Source organism: Desmodus rotundus, chromosome 3 (assembly GCF_022682495.2).
Source record: "Desmodus rotundus isolate HL8 chromosome 3, HLdesRot8A.1, whole genome shotgun sequence".
Classification (NCBI taxonomy): Eukaryota; Metazoa; Chordata; class Mammalia; order Chiroptera; family Phyllostomidae; genus Desmodus; species Desmodus rotundus.
In genome coordinates, this window is record NC_071389.1 from 153,157,482 (window position 1) to 153,175,965 (window position 18,484).

General features: G+C 42.7%; 1 protein-coding gene and 1 pseudogene across 1 annotated transcript in view; both read right to left on the minus strand.

The window, feature by feature from the left end:
- TMPRSS12 (transmembrane serine protease 12) overlaps positions 1-15,275 on the minus strand; it is a 29,580-nt gene extending 14,305 nt beyond the window's left edge. The window contains exons 1-3 of the mRNA XM_053919765.1: positions 14,798-15,275; positions 14,216-14,411; positions 6,607-6,875 (exon numbers count right to left, since the gene is read on the minus strand). Of these exons, the coding sequence (XP_053775740.1) occupies positions 6,607-6,875; positions 14,216-14,411; positions 14,798-15,275 (943 nt within the window). The remainder of the gene's footprint in view (positions 1-6,606; positions 6,876-14,215; positions 14,412-14,797) is intronic.
- On the minus strand, positions 1,205-3,230 carry LOC112318496 (nibrin-like; annotated as a pseudogene).
- Positions 15,276-18,484: the final 3,209 nt, after the last annotated feature.

Consider the following 18,484-nt stretch of genomic DNA (forward strand, 5'->3'; position numbering starts at 1 on the left):
AGCTGTCACTCCTCCTCTTTCATTTCTGTATTTATTCATTTGGCTCCTCTCTCTCTCTCTTTTGACAAGTCTCGTTAAAGGTTAACCAATTTTGTTTATCTTTTCAAGGAGTCTACTCTTGGTTTCCTTGACTTTTCTGTTGTGTTTTTTTGATTCTTTTATTTCCATTCTGCTCTTTATTATTTCCTTACTTCTACTCATTTTGGGCTTTCTTTGTTCTTTTTTATTTATTTTTCTTATCCTAACCTGAGGACATTTTTTTTCATTGTTGAAAGAAATGTCGATATGAGAGAGAAACATCGGTTGGTTGCCTTCTCTTATATGCCCAGATGGGGTTGAACCTGCAACCCGTGTATGTTCTCTGACTGGGAATAGAACCCGTGAGCTTTCAGTCTACAAGATGATGCTCCAACCAACTGAGCCACAGTGGCCAGGGCTGCTCTTCTTCTTCTAGTTCCTTTACATGACCAGAAGTTCATTCTGCCTTTTTTCCATTAATGTTGATTGATGCTTTTCCCATCTTTTGCTTTGAACATACCTCTATCATATTTGAAGGGAACTATGTATATATGAACTATATGCTGGGCCATGACTCAGAATGTAGCTGCAGCTCTAGCTTTATGCAAGTCTCCACACACACTCCAGCAGGTTTTGTTCTTCAGCCTTCTCCAGGACCATGAAACCAAGAAATGAATATTCAGCACTATCAAAATTAAAAATCCTCAAGGTGAATGCCATCTTTGGTTATCTAAGTTTATCTTCACACTCAGTTCTGGGACTATGTATTTTACCTTTTAAATAATTTTTAGTGGGAAGGATGGTGTGTACAAGAAATCTGTGTTGTTGGAAAGTCAACTTACCCCTCCAAACAACTCTCTGATGGGCGTCATTACGCCCATCTTATAGATGATGAAAATGTGTGGCACTGAGAGATGAGATAAAATGGAAACGAGTTCTAAGGCAGGCTGACCTGGGCTTGAATTTTGACTCTTTACTTAGTGTGCTGTGTAACTTTGGGCAGTTTATTATATTAACCTCTTTTTTTTTTTTTGGAGTTTTGTGCCTTTTATTTAACAAATTCAGGCCATAGAATACTGTTGAGTTAAATCCCTTGTATAGATTATATGTATGTATCCCAGAGGAAACAGGAAGTAATACCTGACAGGAAATGTGTTTTTTTGTGGCTTCTTTATGAAATCCTCAATTACCTTCTCCTTTTTATATTAGGACTGAATCTAGAGAGATTATCAGCAAGAGTCTCTTCTTTTGCACATGATTTGGCACCTCAATTTCCTGCTCTAACCACTCTTCTAAGTCTGTTTCTGTCAAGCATTATGAGCAATTAGGTCTGATCCTCCAATGATCTGTTGAAGTTTTCCTGTTCCAGGAAATGCGACCTTTCTGAATCTCTTGAAATTTGTTAGTCAACCATAATCACCGTTTCACCGGGTGCATTTCTGGAGGCAGAGGCACTAGCCAGCCATGATCTGAATGTGGGCAGTGACGCCTCCTTTGGAAGCATCTCACCATCTCACCTGTCCTGGCCAGGTGATGCTTCTTCACTTGAACATAGTAATTCTTTCTTGAGATCACATTTCTTCCTAATCTCATTTTCTTGAGATATTTTGTTACTTTCTGGTATTGTTCCATCAGTGAAAGAGCCATTTGCTTCTATATCCAACCTTGGCCTTTTTCTAATATTGACATCTCTTGTTTTTCAACTTTCACTTCAATGTCTAACTCTGGCTCTGTGTTCTTGAATAATTGTTCCGATATTTCATTTTTTTATGGCTAAATCATCATTTCCTTTTTTTCTGATCTTAGTTTTTCAGTAGGAAGAGATTTACTGGCAGAATTTTTCACAGTGGATTTTTAATCTATATCGGTAAATAAGTTATCTGTTTTTTTTTTTTTCCCTACAGGCTCATTCAGAGGTAGATGCTGCTCCTCATTTTTCTGTATTGAGGGTGTACCAAGTTGTGTTTGTTCTAGATGAGAACAAAACATTTCCATTCTTGCTGATTTGGATGGGAGAAATCACTTCATTTTCTTCATCCCTTCCCCTTTTCTTGGCGGATAGCTGGAAGTAGTTTCTGGTGGAGTTTGCAGCTGCTGGGAAGCTTGATCTCTACCTCTACTTATAGCCAGGAGCTTAGTTGGTGAAAGCTGATAGTTTGGAATTTTCATCCTAGTCAGAATATTTGATATTACAGTATTATATTCAGAGCTTAGTTTGGGCATTTCCTTCACAATGGATGTTTCACAATGGATGCCTTCACTGCATTGCAAATAAAAAGAGTGCAGTGAAGGCATTCTTAATATTTGTTCCTTTCTGAGATTCTTATTTCTTTTGGCCTTTCACTCAAACCCATACATGTGTCTGCTTGCTCTGCCTGTGTTGGCTACAATGCTGTAGTGTTCACTGGGGCACTTGGCATGAGCTTCTCTGACTGATGTGGAAAGGTTCGGCGATGGATTCATCATCCTTAATCCTTCACTGGGCTGGCCCTGACAATCACAGTAACCCTCTATAGTCATGAAAATAACTGCCAATCCAATATCTGCTATGAAATAGGTCTGAGACCCTGCCTTTGCAGCACATCCATAATTGAATGAATCCATTTTCTCTGAGAGTCAGAAATTAAGGTCCATGCATTTGTTATTCCTACGTCAACACAATTGTTAGGAGATGATAAGAAACTGTCATCTTCTTTTTCTTCTGTTATCAACCTTGCATTTCCTCCTCCAAAAGCAACAGCTGAACTTAACTTTTTATGGGGCTTGGCATTCAGAAGTGCAGATGTTTTCCTTTTGGAGATCTGTTTTCTTTCCTGTTGCCCTGACAGATCAGCATTTTTCCTTCCAATAGCTGGTTCATTAATAGGTGGGTAAAAACTTCCAATTTGTGGAAGCTGTTTCTTGGACTGAGTGCTTTGAGAAATTCACTAAAACATTCCACCTTTACAACTGGATATCCACAGATGATTCATGTGTGGTTTTAGTGGTAACTTTAACTGATATCATGACAAGGTGAGTGCATTCTTCTGTCCAATTGTTTACAGTTAAGTCTTCCAAGTTGCATTAGGGCTCGGTTTCAAGAGGTTTTCCCAGAGACATCTAAACAAGAAGAGCATGCAACCAAAGGCACATACTCTACTCTGAATTTATTTTCAAACATTCTAAAAGTAACCCTATCCTATCTTCAAACTTTGGGAAAGGCCATTCTTCATTTATCCTCATTAACAAAATTACCATACTTACAACTATCTCTTATTGTCGACATAGGGATTTTATCTGTTTGACTCCGGTTGGTTACAGAAAAGTTGGCAGTTAACATATCATGATTTCAACTGATTGATAATTTTCAATGACAACGCCAGTTTTTCCTTCCAACAAGGTACTCAACACTCATCAAAAGTCTGTATGGTTCTTGGTTGGGCTGTGTGGGGGAGCTGCTTCCAGATGGGTCCTCAGTGTGGGGGCCGGCCTGCGACTGCACAACCACAGCTGAGACACGTGCACGGCTGCAGTGCCTTGGGACCTGTGGGCTCCTAGCTGTCTGCGCCCCCCATGTTAACCTCGTTAAACCTCAGTTTATTCGTCCATGTTATAGTATTTCTCATAGTATTGTTATGGGTGTTAAATGAGAAATGCATGCCCTGGCTGGTGTGGCTCAAGGGATTGAGTGCCCGCCTGCAAACCAAAGGGTCGCTGGTTTGATTCTGAGTCAGGGCACATGCCTGGGTTGCGGGCCAAGCCCCCAGTAGGGAGTGTATGAGAGGCAATCACACATTGATGTTTTGCTCCTTCTCTTTCTCCTTCTCTTCCCTTCTCTCTAAGAATAAAAATAATAAATAAAATCTTAAAAAAAAGAGAAATGCATTAAAATGCTTGTCCAGGATAAATAGTAGTTGCTCCTATCATTTTTCATTGTTGAAGATTCAGTGATTGCCCATGGCCATTCGGCTAGTACGTAGCAGGACTGAGACTCAGACCTAGGTCTGTGATTCTAAAGCCAGTGCGCTTTTCCCTATACCATGTTGCTTTCCTTACTTCCCTTGGAAAGTACAATATTAACAGAGGAAAAAAACAATAATGCATAATCTTTCATACATTTATGTCTGTCCTCTCCAAATAACTCACTAATATTGAAATGGCTAGTTTCTGTGAGGAATAGAAAAAAGCCTCAACACTTGACCTCATATACTGCTAATCAGACTTTCATTACCTCAAGAGCAGTTTGTACTTAATGCAGTACTTAAATATTCCAGCTTTAGAATTAAAAAGACCTGGATTTAAGTCCCAGCTTCTCAACCTTTAAGATCCACAGTTTTTGATCTATTAAAAGGGAATAATAACATTAATTCCCTAATAGAAATACTGGGAGGATAAGAACAGTAAAGTTATTTATTTATTATTGTTGACACTATTACAGATGTCCCCCATTCCCTCCCCGTTTGTCCCCAGCCACCCCCCGTCACCACATTGTTGTCGGTGTCCGTGGGCTATGCATATGTGCACGTATGTTCTTTGGCTGGTCTCTATTTAGAACAGGGCCTGAAACATGGTTAATGTTCCCAAATGATAGCTGTTCTTATTACCAAAGTCAGAGACTGTTTTCTACGTTTTTTTATTTCTTCCATTAGTTCAGCCAATCAACAATTAGTGCCCCTTTGTATTAAAGAAAATACATGGCAATCAACCTGTTTGCTACTAAATAGGGCATTAAATTGAAAAGGACACTAAGTTGATTCCTTATAGCCTGAAGCTTACTAGTTAGGATAAGCAATTCTGTCACACCGCTGGCCCTGTCCCCTGTGAGTCTCGGAAATGACAGAGACACTTAGGTCCGTCACTCTCTCTGAGAGGCTCGGAAAGGCTCGAGTATCTTGGCATGTATAACCACAGAAAGTCCCTATTTCTGCTTTGGAAGATAATTCTCCCTCCCACAGGGAAGAAAAATACACAGACAAGATCAATGGAACAGATATAGGGCCCAGAAATAAACCTGTGCCTCTTTAGTCAATTAATATTTGACAAAGGAGGCAAAAACATACAATGGGGTAAAGATAGTCTATTCAATAAATGATGCTGGGAAAATTTGACAGATATGTGCAAAAAAATGAAACTAGACCACCTATTATACTATACACAAGAATAAACTAAAAATGGATTAAATACTTAAATGTTAGAATTGAAACCATAAAAATCCTAGATAAAACATAGGCAGTAAAATCTTGAACATTCATTACAGCACAACTTTTTCTGGTATATTGCCTTGGGCAAAGGAAACAGAAAAAAAACAAATGGACTACATCAAACTAAAAAGTTTTGCACAGCAAAGGAAATCATCAACCAAATGAAAAGACAGCCCACAGAAATGGGAGAACACATTGGCCAATACATGTGATAAGAGCTTAATATCTACAATGTGTAAGAAACTTGCAAAACTCAACACCAAAAAACCAAACAGTCCAATTAAGAAATGGGCAAAAGCCCGGAACAGACACTTCTCCAGAGAGGACATACAGATGGCCAATAGACATATGAAAAGATGCTCATTGTCACCAGTCATCAGAGAAATGCAAAATAAAACCACAATGAGATATTACTTCACACCTGTCAGAATGGCTATCATCAATAAATCAACAAACAACAGGTGCTGACAAGGATGTGGAGAAAAGGGAACCCTTGTGTACTGTCGGTGGGAATGCAGACTGGTGCAGCCATTGTGGAGTGTAATACAGAGTTACCTCAAAAAAATAAAAATGGCACTGCCTTCTGACCCAGTGGTTCCACTTCTGAGAATACAACCAAAGAACCTGAAAACACTAATTTGAAAGAATATAGGCGCCCCTATGTTCATTGGAGCGTTATTTACAACAGCCAAGATTTGGAAGCAGCCCACGTGCCCATTAGTAAATGAATGGATAAAAAAGCTGTGGTACATTTACACAGTGGAATACTACTCAGTTGTAAAAAAGAAGGAAATCTTACCTTTTGTGACAGCATGGATGGACCTGGAGAAAACAACATGCTAAATGAAACAAGCCAGTCAGAGAAAGACAAGTACCATGTGATTTCACTCATATGTGGAATCTAATAAAAAAAAAAATCAACTAACAAAGTGGAGACAGACTCATGAATACAGAAAACAGACTCCCCTCTGACAGCTTAGGCTGTCAGAGGGGAGGGAATGGGGGCTGGCTGTGTGAGAAGCCTAAGGGATTAGGCAAAGAAAACAAGACTCACGGACACAGACAACAGAGTGGTGACTGCCAGAGGGAAGGAAGTGCGGGGAGGTAGAAGGTAAAAGAGGGATGAATGGTGATGGAAGGGGACTTAACTTGGGGTGGTGAACACACAGTACAATATACAGATGATGTATTATAGACCTATATACCTGAAACCCTAATTTTATTAACCAATGTCACCTCAATAAGTTCAATTAAAAAAAAAGTAAAAAAAAGACATTTTCTTTTCACTGGTTTTTAAAGGCCTATTGTCCAAACTCATAATACAAAGAGATAAAGAAATGTATAAAAGGATTCACCCTCTCCACTAACCAGAAAAAAATTGTATCAATAAAATCCAGACTATAATTACCTTCTTCTTTTGTTCTTCCCCAGCCGCCTATAAAACACTTGGTCTGTTGATCCAGGTTTTGGAAGACATCAAAAGGTAGACAGATAGGCCGAATATAGTTATTATACCTCACTTCTTTTTTTAAATGGAAGAGTGCAATATCATTTACATAAGTTTGCACATCGAAGTATGGGTGGACGATGATTGCTTTAACTTTTATGATCTTGGTGTGTGGATGATGCCCAGCTATATTATTAGTTCCAAGCACAACTCTCCATATTAAAGGATCTCTAAAAGAAAGTAAATGTTTTTATAATAAACATTTTTATCTAAGTAAATATTCTTAATCTCCCACTACTTTTTGTTTTTCTTGTGTTCATTAATAACAAAAACTTTAATCTTACTTTTATGTGACATAAAGTCACATCAAATGAAAACCTAGATATCAAGATGTAGGGAAGAGGAAAAGATCTATGGGACAGAAAGTCCAGCAACAGAATCAGAGAATTTATGTGACTAAGGCAGCACTTCTTACCAGTGGACACAGCATGGGTTACTCAGTAAATGCTATTGGGATAACTAGCTAACTAACTAGTTTGAGAAGTTAAATAAATCTTTGAAAAACACTAAACACTGAAATAAACTCAAAATGGATTAAATATATAAGCACAAATATTTTTTGTGCTTATATAAGTTTTATATAAGACAAAACTTCCTAACTTTTAGAGGTGCATTGTGGTATGTCTGAGATTTGCTTCAAAATAATTGGAGGGGGAGCTGGTGAGGATGACGATGAAGCATCAGGCATGAGATGATAACTCGAAACTGGACGATTGGCATATGGGAGTTCACTAAACTATTCCCTCTGCTTGGGTACAGTTTTAAAATTTTGGAATGAAACATTTGGATATTCGACTAGTGTAAAAATTATAAAAATGAAATCAGAAAGAAAATATAGGTGCATACATAACATCAACATGAGAAAGGATGACACTAAAGATAAAAACAAGCAACTAATGGGAGCCCTGGCCAGGTAGCTCAGCTGGTTAGAGTGTTGTCCCAGTACACCAGGTTTGCAGGTTTGATCCCTGGTCAGGGCCCAAGTAGCTACCGATGAACGCACACGTAAGTGGAACAACAAATTTCTCTCCCTCTCTCCCCCTCCCCGTCTCCCCGTGTCCTCCTCCCTCCCTCCTTCCCTCCTCCCTTTCTCTCACTCTCTCTAAAATCAATTTAAAAATATTATTATGTAAATATATATATATTTATATTTACATATATAATGGCTCTTGACAGTCTTAAACTAAAAACAGGCAAAAGGAGGGAAAAAACCCAAAAATCAAACCAAAAGATGTTCTGTAGGTCAAAAATCAACAATTAAAACTCAAGCATTTTACAGTTGTTACACCTGTAAATTGGATCAGGAAGGAAGGACTTTTACTTTTCACATGGTTGTTTACAAATGATGGAATTCCTTTCTACCCTTCAGATGCGAAAAGTGCGAGTGTGCACGTGCACTCGAGTGTGCATGTCTGAGGACCAAGCTCAGCACAGGCGGGAGTCCGAGAGACACAGTCACTGGTGCGCTGTGGGCGGCACAGGCGGACGAGGGCTTGGCGGTGTGCTCCGGGAGCCTGGAGAAGTTGTGTTGTGTCTGACTCTGCTTTAAGCCACTTTGAAATAAGGATGTTTCTTTTCTTTCCCAAGTGAATTTATATTATTTACTTCAATTTATATTCAGACCATAAGATTAAAACGAGATGGTATACACTGAAAACTACAAAATATTGCTGAAAGGAATTAAAGGCTGCAGAAATGAAAGGAGAGACACCTCACATTCATGGTTCGAAAGACTTGCTGTCGTTAGGATGACCGCGCTACCCAAAGCGCTCCGTACAGATTCGGTGTAACCCCTAGGAAAAATCCCAGAGACGTTCTTTGCAAAAGTAGAAAAACCTATCCTAAAATTTATATAGAATATCAGGGGACCCCCTAGTAGCCAAAGTAATCTTGAAAAAGAAGAATGAAGTTGGAGGACACACCGTTCCTGATTTCAAGACTCAACACAGAGCTCCAGTAACCTGGGCAGCGTGGAGCTGACACAGGTCGGTGTAAAGCCCAGGGAAAGCACAGAGCACCCAGAGATGTGCCCTTTGCACGTGTGGTCAGCTGACTCCCCCCAAGGCTGCCGAGGCAGTGCAGTGGGGGAATGGAGGGGCCTTTAGTAAACTGTGCCAAGGAAACTGGATATCTACATTCAAACGAATGAAGATGGACCCTTACCTTACACCATATGCACACATGAACTCAAAATAGATAACGGCCTACATATAAGAGTAAAATGATAAAAACTCTTAGAAAAAAATACAGGAGGAAACCTTCATGATGTTGGATTTGGCAGTGATTTCTTGGATATGACACTAAAATCACAGAAACAAAAAAACTGATAAATTGGACTTCATCAAAATTAAAAACTTACAAACAAACAAACAAACAAACAAGACAGACTTACAGATACAGGAAACAGCAGGTGGTGCCCAGAGTGGGGAGGACGGGGAGTGCAGGAAGAATAGGTGAAGAGGGTTAAGAGCTACAACCTTCGCCCTGGCCAGTGTGGCTCTTGGTTGGTTGGAGCATTGTCCCATGTCAAAAGGTCATGGGTTCAATTCCCAGTCAGGGCACATACCTAGGTTGTGGGTTTGATCCCTGGTCCCGATGCACACAGGAGGCAACCAACTGATGCTTCTCTCTTGCATCAATGTTTCTCTTCCTTCCTCTCTCTCTCTTTAAAAGCAATGAAAAAAATGTCCTCAGACGAGGATAAAAAAAAGTAAGAGGTACAAACTTCCAGTTATAAAATAAATAAATCATGGGGATATAATATACAAGATAAGGAATACAGCAATGATATTGTAATAACTTGGGTGATAGATGGTAACCAGACTTATTGTGGGGATCATTTCTTAATGTGTATAAATATCAATCAGTGTGATATACAACTGAAACTAACAGAATATTGTGTATCATCTATACATCAATTTTTAAAAACATTTAAAACTTTTATGCATCAAAGGACACTATCAAGAGAGTAAAAAAACAACCCACAGAAGAAGAGAAACTATCTGGAAAACACATGTGATAAGGGATTAATGGCCAGAATACATAAAACACACACTCCTACAACCTAACAACAACAACAACAAAACCCAAACAGCCCAATTAAATAATGAGCAAAGGACTTGAAAAGACATTTCTCCAAAGAAGATACACAAATGGGCAGTAAGTGAGTGGAGAGATGTTTAACATCACTGGTGGTTAGAGAATGCAAAACGCAGCCACGGTGGCCGGGACTTCACACTCAGGAGGGCAGTTACAGCAGTGAGGCGGGTGAAAGCAGCCAAGCAATGAGCTAAGGAGAAGGAGAGAGCAGGTCGTAGGGCTAGAGGATGGAACGTGGAACTCTAGAAAATAGTATTGCCATTTAAAGGATGACAAAGACTTACTAAGGAAGTGGAGAAAAGGGAAGAAAGGTACAGCGCTGTCTTAGGAACCGGGAGGAAGGACAGTTGGGAGAGCAGCAATCAACTTTGTCGAGTGTCACAGGGACCAAAGAGGGTGGGGGCTGAGCAGGCCGTTGGGTTTGGCATGGAGGGGATTTTAAGGCAGACTGTGTTTTGGCCATAGAATCAGACTGCAGTTGGGATTTTATGAGTCAGTGCAGATGAGGCAAAAGGGAATCTCTCTTTCAAGGAGTCTAACAGTGAAGGGAAGGACAGAACAAGTAGGTTTTGTTGTTTGTTTATAAATAACAGTGAGATGACCCAAACATGTCTGAAGGCTGTAGGAAGAAACAAGAGGAAGAAATTGAAAAATACTAGAGACAATGAGATATAATGAAACAGTACAGTTTTTGAGACCTGGGTTTAAATTGGTGGGCTGCCACTTAACAGCAATGTGATCTTGGACAAGTTACCAACTCTCTCTAATTTCTGGATTCCTTAAGTGCAAAGTATGGGGAACCATTCCACACATAGGAAATGTGGCCCGGCCCCCACTCAGAAAAACCAGCGGGGAGCGAGGTTGGCGGGCAGGACCCACACCCACGGACAGGTTCTCCCTTGGGGAATCAGGCCTGCATTGTACCTAGGCTGCTATGAGACTTGCTTTTGCTAAAACTCCCTCACCCTGGATTGAGGCAACAAATGTTTACTGAGTATCTTGAACTCTCTAAAGTCTGTGCTAAACCTCCCAAGTATGGAGTGTAACCAGTTCAACCACTTTCCCCCTTGAGCTGTAACATCCTTCTCTCTGAAGTAATTAGCAGCATTCTTTCCTTTGTTGTCTGTAAAAGGTGATCACCTACAGTGAACCTGTGCATAGTAAATGAGGACCATCCTCCATGTAATGTGCCCAGAAAAGCAGTAAAAGCCTGTCCAGGCGGGGGTCGGCTCTCTCTCCTGGGCTCTGCCTAGCCCTCTCGCCCTCTCTCACTTAGAGAGTGGCCATGCCATCTCTTTTTTTCCACAGGATTTCTGTAGTCCCCGTGTATTTGTCTATTGCTGCCACAACACAGGATCCTGATGGCCAAGATCTGCGTCAGTAAAGTGGAAATAATAATCGGTGTCTCAGAGGATTAGTGGGAGGGCTTTTAAATACAGAATTATATGTAACATCCTTAGACAGTATCTAATGTCAAAGCAGGTCTTTGGTAAGCGGTTGTTCTAAGAGGGAATAAGGGATCACTGGTGCACAGGTACAGGAGACCCTTCTATGTGGCGTGGCCCAGCTCCCACTCGGAGAGGCCAGTGGAAAGCGAGGTCTGGAACACAGGACCCACACCCACGGACAGGTTCTCCCGTGGGGAATCAGGCCTGCATTGTACCTAGGCCGCTGTGAGACTTGCTTTTGCTAACACTCCCTCACCCTGAAGTGAGGCAGCAAACGTTTACTGCATATCTTTAAAGTGACTTCCTAAAATCTATGCTAAACCCTCCAAGAACAAGTATAAACAGTTCAACCACTTTTCACTTTACATTTATAAATATCCTTCTTTTTTGATGTAATTAGCAACTTCCTCTGCTTTCTGTAAAAGGTAGCCACCTAAAGTGAACCTGTGCATAGTAAGTGAGGACCATCCTCAATGTGATGTGCCCAGGAAAGCAATAAAAGCTGTCAAGGCAAAGGGTTGGGGCGTTCTCAAGAGTGGCTGTGCTGTCCCTTTTCCTTCACAGGACTCGATAGTCCTTTTGAATTTGTCTCGTCTCAGCCACAACGCCACAGACACTGTGGGCCGGTGTCCCCACCACACAGGGTTTAGGAAATAAGGGAGATGAGGAACAGAAGGGGGCGTCATTAGTCCTCCGAGATGGGAGGAAACTCCGGAAAAGTAAGGCTGTGCCTCAGTAACGTCTACTTTCTTAGAACCTAGCCCAGTCCCTAGGATATTCAGTAAATGTTTGTTGAGTAAAGGGGTAAAAACAACATTCAACAACATTCAGTCTTTGGAAATGTTAAGTGGAATATGAATGTCATCTTCAAATGCTTGGAAGAGGAGTTAGGTTTCAGAAGACAGAAAGAAAACCAAGACTCTTAGTTCAACATAAGGAAAAGCTTTCTAGGAACTGTCTAGGAACTGCAGCTGTCGGGAACGGAAACGAGAGTCTCCCACCGTAGCAGCTCCTCGTCACAGAGGTGTTTCAGGTGGACATCCACACGAAGCACTTATAGTTACGTGGGTGGGTTTTCACTCTGACACACTCGGATCTGATCCGATTTTGTTGCTTTCCAGCCCTGGAACCGTGAGCAAGGTACTTAGGAGTGCTCGAGTCTCAGGGTCTCCCCACAGCGAAGAGTGGTTGTAAAGATTAGTGGAAATTACATATGAGAAAATGCCCGGCTCAGTACATTGAAGCAATAATTTTTTTATCCTCACCCGAGGACATTTTTTCATTGCTTTTAGAGAGAGGGAGAGAGAGAAACACCGATGCGAGAGAAGAGCATCGGTCGGTTGTGCCCCACCCCCCTCCCCCCGGTTCACCTGTACCGGGGGTCATATGTGCCTGGACTGGAGACTGAAGCTGCAACTCAAACCCGTGCCCTGACCAGGAGTAAAAACCACAACCTTTTGGCTACAGGACGACGCTCCAGCCAACTGAGTCACACTGACGGGGGCAAAGTGGTAATTATTTCAGACTAGAGAGCCCTCTACTTCAATATTGTAAGAAGGATTCCTTTACAGGACAGAGGAAAGAACTAGACGTTTAAAACGGCCGTTTGAACTCTAAGATTCTCTGACAATATAACAAAGCTGTATCGTTTGACCAGGGTCCTACATCTAGTAGGTTTCGGAATCTTGAAGCCACTGTGCTATGGTGTCAGAGGAGGACTAGGATGCAGACCTCCCTACCGTGTGGCACAGTGTGAGGACTTTGTAAGCAAGAAGAGCTTTTCCAAGAATTTTCAAACCGTACCGAGCAGGCCTTTCCCCGCTTGGTTTAAGGTTTGAAAGCTGGAGAAAAGCAGTTTTTAAAGATAGCATGTTAGAAAACAGTTGTAAAACACCCACACCTGAAAGAACTGGTTCCTAACTATGACATTTTTCTTCTACACCTCTTTCTGTACCCTTGATTTATACCTTAGTATCTGCCCATTTTTCTAATCTCTGCTCCCCAAAGGCCAATTGATAGAACCGAAATCCATGCTTTCAAAATACAGTACACCTATTAGAACCTAGGCATCAGGCCAGTTGCCCTCAGCTGAATTTTGAAGTGTGAGTTCCTCCTAAAGACTTTTCATTCTTCTCTAAGACAGCTGTTGTCTTAAAAATTAAAGACTAAAGGGAGACTGTATGACAGGTACCATGGTTTCGCAAGGATTTTTCTTAGCACTTCACGTTCAACGGTTAGGAGGGTCGAGAAGTCCCAGTGTAACTGGGGTAAACCCTGTTACCCAAGACTGACCTCACCCGTAGATTCAATCACCATTCACTCTGTCTCCTATAAAGAGGCCACGTCCTATATTAGTGCCAAGAATATAAAATAAAACACACAGTCCTTGTCTTCAAATAACTAATGATCTAATGGTGAGAAACACAAAGACATGGTTACAATGCAATAATTTTAAAAGCTAAAAGAAAGTTGCATTACTTAAAGGCTGGTCCAACAAACTCCAACCCACAAGACAAATCTGGACCGCCTCCCATTTTTACACAGCTAATAAAGAATGGTTTTTTTGTACTTGTAAATGGTTAGGGTAAACCCAAAGTGATAAAAGAGTATTTTGTTCAAATTTCAGTGTTCATAAATGAAGTTTTATTGGGTCACAGCACACTCATTTGATTATGTATTGTCTGTGACCACTTTGGTTCCACAGTTGCAGAGTTGAAGGCTTGTGGCAGAGACCGTACGGTCTGCAAAGCCTAAAATATTTACACAAAATGTCTTTAGAGAAAATGTTTGTTGACCTCTGACTTACAGGATTCATTTCAAAAAGATATTCGGTGTAGTACATATAAGGCATAACGGGCCCTTACAAAAACATACAGCCTAATAAACATGATTAAGACAAATGTTTCTCCACCACTTTAAAATACGCCCTAAGAGAGTAAGACCGTTGTGTTCTGAAGACTTACCTAGTGTCCCTAACGCAGTGGGCAGCTGTGAGGACCCAGCTGTCCTTCACTAAGCTGCCCCCACACACGTGACTGAGGACTCCTCCGGACTGAATCTGCAGGCTAACTATCCACGGCCACGCGCCGGCCTGAGCGTCCCTGCCCCCTATAATCCGAGACCCTTTCAACGTGTCCGCGAGGGGTGCCGTTCCGCAATCTAAAAATAAAATGATACATTATTCAGACTGAACACCTGGTAATGTGCATTACTTCCTAACGTTAATGTATTAATCTAATCTTTTAAATTCCTATTTTAAAAACTGATACCTAAGGCACGCCCCTATTTTGAGGGAGAAAAAAGAGTTAAGGTAAACATGCCTTCATTGATTGCTTGCAAATAGAAACACATCAACATAATTCAGTAATTTTAAAACTCTAAAGAAATGTTTCTCTGGCCGCGTTTTATGCTCTTTCCCGTGTGAAATGGCAATTTAAGAACCTGGAACTGGTGGATCAAGAGCTACAAGTTCCAATACTTGCCATTTAACTTGTCGGGTTAGTTTTTCTCCACTGTAGTGTGAAAAGGTCCCCCGTAGCCCTAACTCGGCCCCGGAGTGCGGGGAATTTCTGGTCTGTGAAATGGGACCGGCAGGCCCGAGCGCACGGGGCCGGGGCGCACGCTCGGACGCGCCACACGAGCGCCTGGCGTTTCCACTGTCGCTACTGCTATCGCCCTGGTTATAACGGGACCGCTTAGGTCTGTCCATTTTTGAAGGTAGTTGGAGCGACGGAAAAGGAGGGACCCAGAACCAAAGGCGTAGAAGCGGGGAAGGCAGGGGAGGCTGTGGTCCGAGGAAAGGAATGAACAGACACTGCCCTTCGCGTCCGGCCTCTCCTTTCTCGGGGCCGGGTGCCCCCTCTGCGGCCCGAGCCCCCCTCGCCGGGCCCCCGGCCACCCGGGACCTGCGGCCTGCTCCCGCGAGGGGCCGCGCCGGCCCCTTTCCGAGAACGAGGGCTGCTCCGCGTACACGACCGCGACCCCCAGGACCAGCAGCGCCGCGCTCAGGAGCCCGGGCGCCATGGTGAGGCTCCTGTGGGGCAAGATGGCGGCGGGCCTTCCCCCAGCCGCCGCCGGCGGGGCGCGGGGCGCGGGGCGCGGGGCACGTGCCGGGGGGCCGGGGGTCGGCGGGGCGCGCGCGGGGTCGCCCGGAGGAGCCGGGCCTCGCAGGGGCGTTCTAGGTGGCGAGCGCGTGCCACGCGGATGCGCGGGGGTGACGCGCCCGCGGCCGGGCCCCGGGCGGGGGGGGGGTGCGGGTGCGGGTGCGGGTGCGGGTCTGGCCCGCGCGCTCACACAACGGAGTGGGGCTGCGGGGGACCGGCTGGGACCGCGGGCGCTCACGTCTGCAAGGCGGGAAAGGCTTCCAGAAGGGTTTCTAAGCAAAGGCGGGCACCCTATTTCTGGGATACAAATCGATCTCATTATTAATTGTGTTGGAGTCGTTTGCCTTGAGCTTCTTTCAGGGTGAGCTAATAAAATCAAATTTGAGGACCTGAAGAGTTGAGGACAAAGCCTGGCTGAAGGTAATGACACCCTCCTCAATCCCTGGCTGGAGGATTCATTATTCCTTGTCTCTATCAGAACCGTCAAGGCCCCCTTGACATTCCAAACAATGAGGGGAGAGGGTGCAGGTAAGTGGCTCCTGTTAATGGAGCCAGTGAACAACTATTAACCCCCCACTATTGCCGTACAGGGGAATAAGTTTCACGTAATGGGAGATGTGTAAGACCGGTCCTTCTGATCCAGAGAACTTTATAACTTGGCTAGCAGAGAAAATCAGGTCTAATTCATTTGGGGGAGAAATAAATAAATAATCCATGACACCCAAGCCTAACACCAATTCAAACACCAGGGGTTGGTGTGGGCTGTGGCAACCTGGGAAGGCTCCCTGAAGGAGGGGGATGTTATCTGGGCCAAGATTAAAGGGGGAAGCTCAAGAAGAGGAAGGAGACATAGGGAAAAGACAGGCTAGGCTAAGGTACAACATGAGCCAAGGCATGAAATTGTTAAAATTAATAAAGGAGACCTCAACCAAAATTGGGGTCAGAAGGGCCTGTAGGGGAACTCTCCCACCCTACCACTCGTCATTGGTTGCCCCAAACAGGTAGAGACACGCCCTGCATCTCCAACAGGAAGATGTTTTCTACCCAGCAGGAGGAGGATTTTCTCCTGCCCCAGAAACTGTCCAGCCAATGAGACATTGTCGCAACCCAGCCAATGAAAAGCCACTAGACTTTGAACTTCCAGTTCTCTCCAATAGACTGTTACTGTGGTCCCCAAACTTTTTGGCATCTGGAACAGTTTTTGTGAAAGACAATTTTTCCACTGATGTGGTGTGGGGCGGGGGGTGGGGTGGGACAGGAGCTCAGGTGTTAATGCCATTGAAGCTTTGCTGCTCACCTCCTGCTGTGCACCGGGTCCCTAACAGACTGTGGACTGGTACTGGTCCATGGCCAGGGGATTGGTGACCCCCGATTTAGAAAACTTTCTCCCAACTTCCCGTTTCCTTCACACAAGAAAGTTCCTCTTTGTTCTTTAGACTTTGGTATTGTCATAGTTCACGTGTCTTGAATTGCAATTCTCTGCTATTCCTCAATGAATCCATTTTTGCTAGTAAAACAACTTTTATTTTTAACGTCAGTAATGTGTATCCATCCATGTTTCTCCAGAGAAATAGAAATGGAATATATTGTCTCACATAAGTGGAGACTTATTATGGGAATTGGCTCATGCAGTGATGGAGGCTGGGAAGTCCCCCAGCATGCCGCCTACATGCTGTAGCTGGAGAACTGGGAAAACCAGTGGTATTATTCAGTCCCAAGTCACAGGTCTGAGAACCAGTCTCTGATGTCAAGGACAGGAGAGAGAGAGGTCTCACTTTAAGAAAAAAGGGAGAATTTGCCCTTTCTCGACCATCTTCTTTTGTTTGGACCCTCCACTGGTTGGATGGGCTGACACCTGCCCACACTGCTTACTCGGTCTACTAACTCAAAGGCTAATCTCTTCCAGAAATGAACTCCCCTACAAATATTATTTTATTAGCTATCTGGACATCCCTTAGCCAAGTCTAGTTGACACAAAATTAACCGTCAAAGTAATCACAATGCAATGTGTGTCCGTATAATTTTATTATCTTATTTTTACAACATCGTGATTAGACATTTATATAGCTTATGAAGTCATCCCCCCAATAAGTCTAGTATCCATCTGACACCGTATATAATCATATTGTTGACTCTATTCCCTATGCTGTACTTTACATCCCTATGACTATTTTTATAACTGGCAATTTGGACTTCTTAATCCCTTTCACATTTGTTATCAGTCTCCCCAACTCTTCCATCTGGGGACCATCAGTTCTCTGAAACTTCTGTTTTGTTTGTTGATCTATTTTGTTTTTTGGATTCCGCATATAAGTGAAATCATATAGGTGAAATCTTCCTGACTTATTTCACTCAGCACAATACCCTCTAGGTCCGTCCATGTTGTTACAAATGGTACGGTTTCATTCTTTTTATGGCTGAGTAGTATTCCATTGTATGTATGTAACACGTCTTTTCTATCTGCTCATCTATGGATGGACACTTAGGTTGCTTCTATATCTTGGCTGTTGTAAATAATGGTGCAATGAACATAGGGGCACATATATATTTTGAATTAGCATTTTTTTTGTTCTCAGATAAATACCCAGAAATGGAATTGCTGGGTCATATGGTAGTTCTATTTTTAATTTTTTGAGGACCCTCCATACTGTTTTCCATAATGGCTGCACCAATTTACAATCTCACCACCGATGTGTTCGGGCTCTCTTTTCTCCACATCCTCACCGACACTTACTGTTTGTTGATTTATTGATGATAGCCACTCTGACAGGTGTGACACAACATGTTAGTGCGGTTTTCATTTGTATACCCCTGATGATTAGTGATGCTGATCACCTTTCGCATTCCTGTTAGCCATCTATGTGTCCTTTTTTGAAGAAATGTCTACTTAGGTCCACTGTCCTTTTTTAAATAAAAAATTTTTTAGTGTTAAGTTGTATGAGTTCCTTATATATTTTGGGTATTAACCCTTTATTGGGTGTCTCATTGGAAAATACCTTCTCCCATTCAGTAGGTAGCCTTTTCATTTCCTTGATGGTCCTTCACTGTGCAAACATTTTAGTTTGACATAGTCCCATCTGTTTACTTTTTGCTTTTGTTTCCCTTGCCTGGGCAGAGATATCCAAAAGG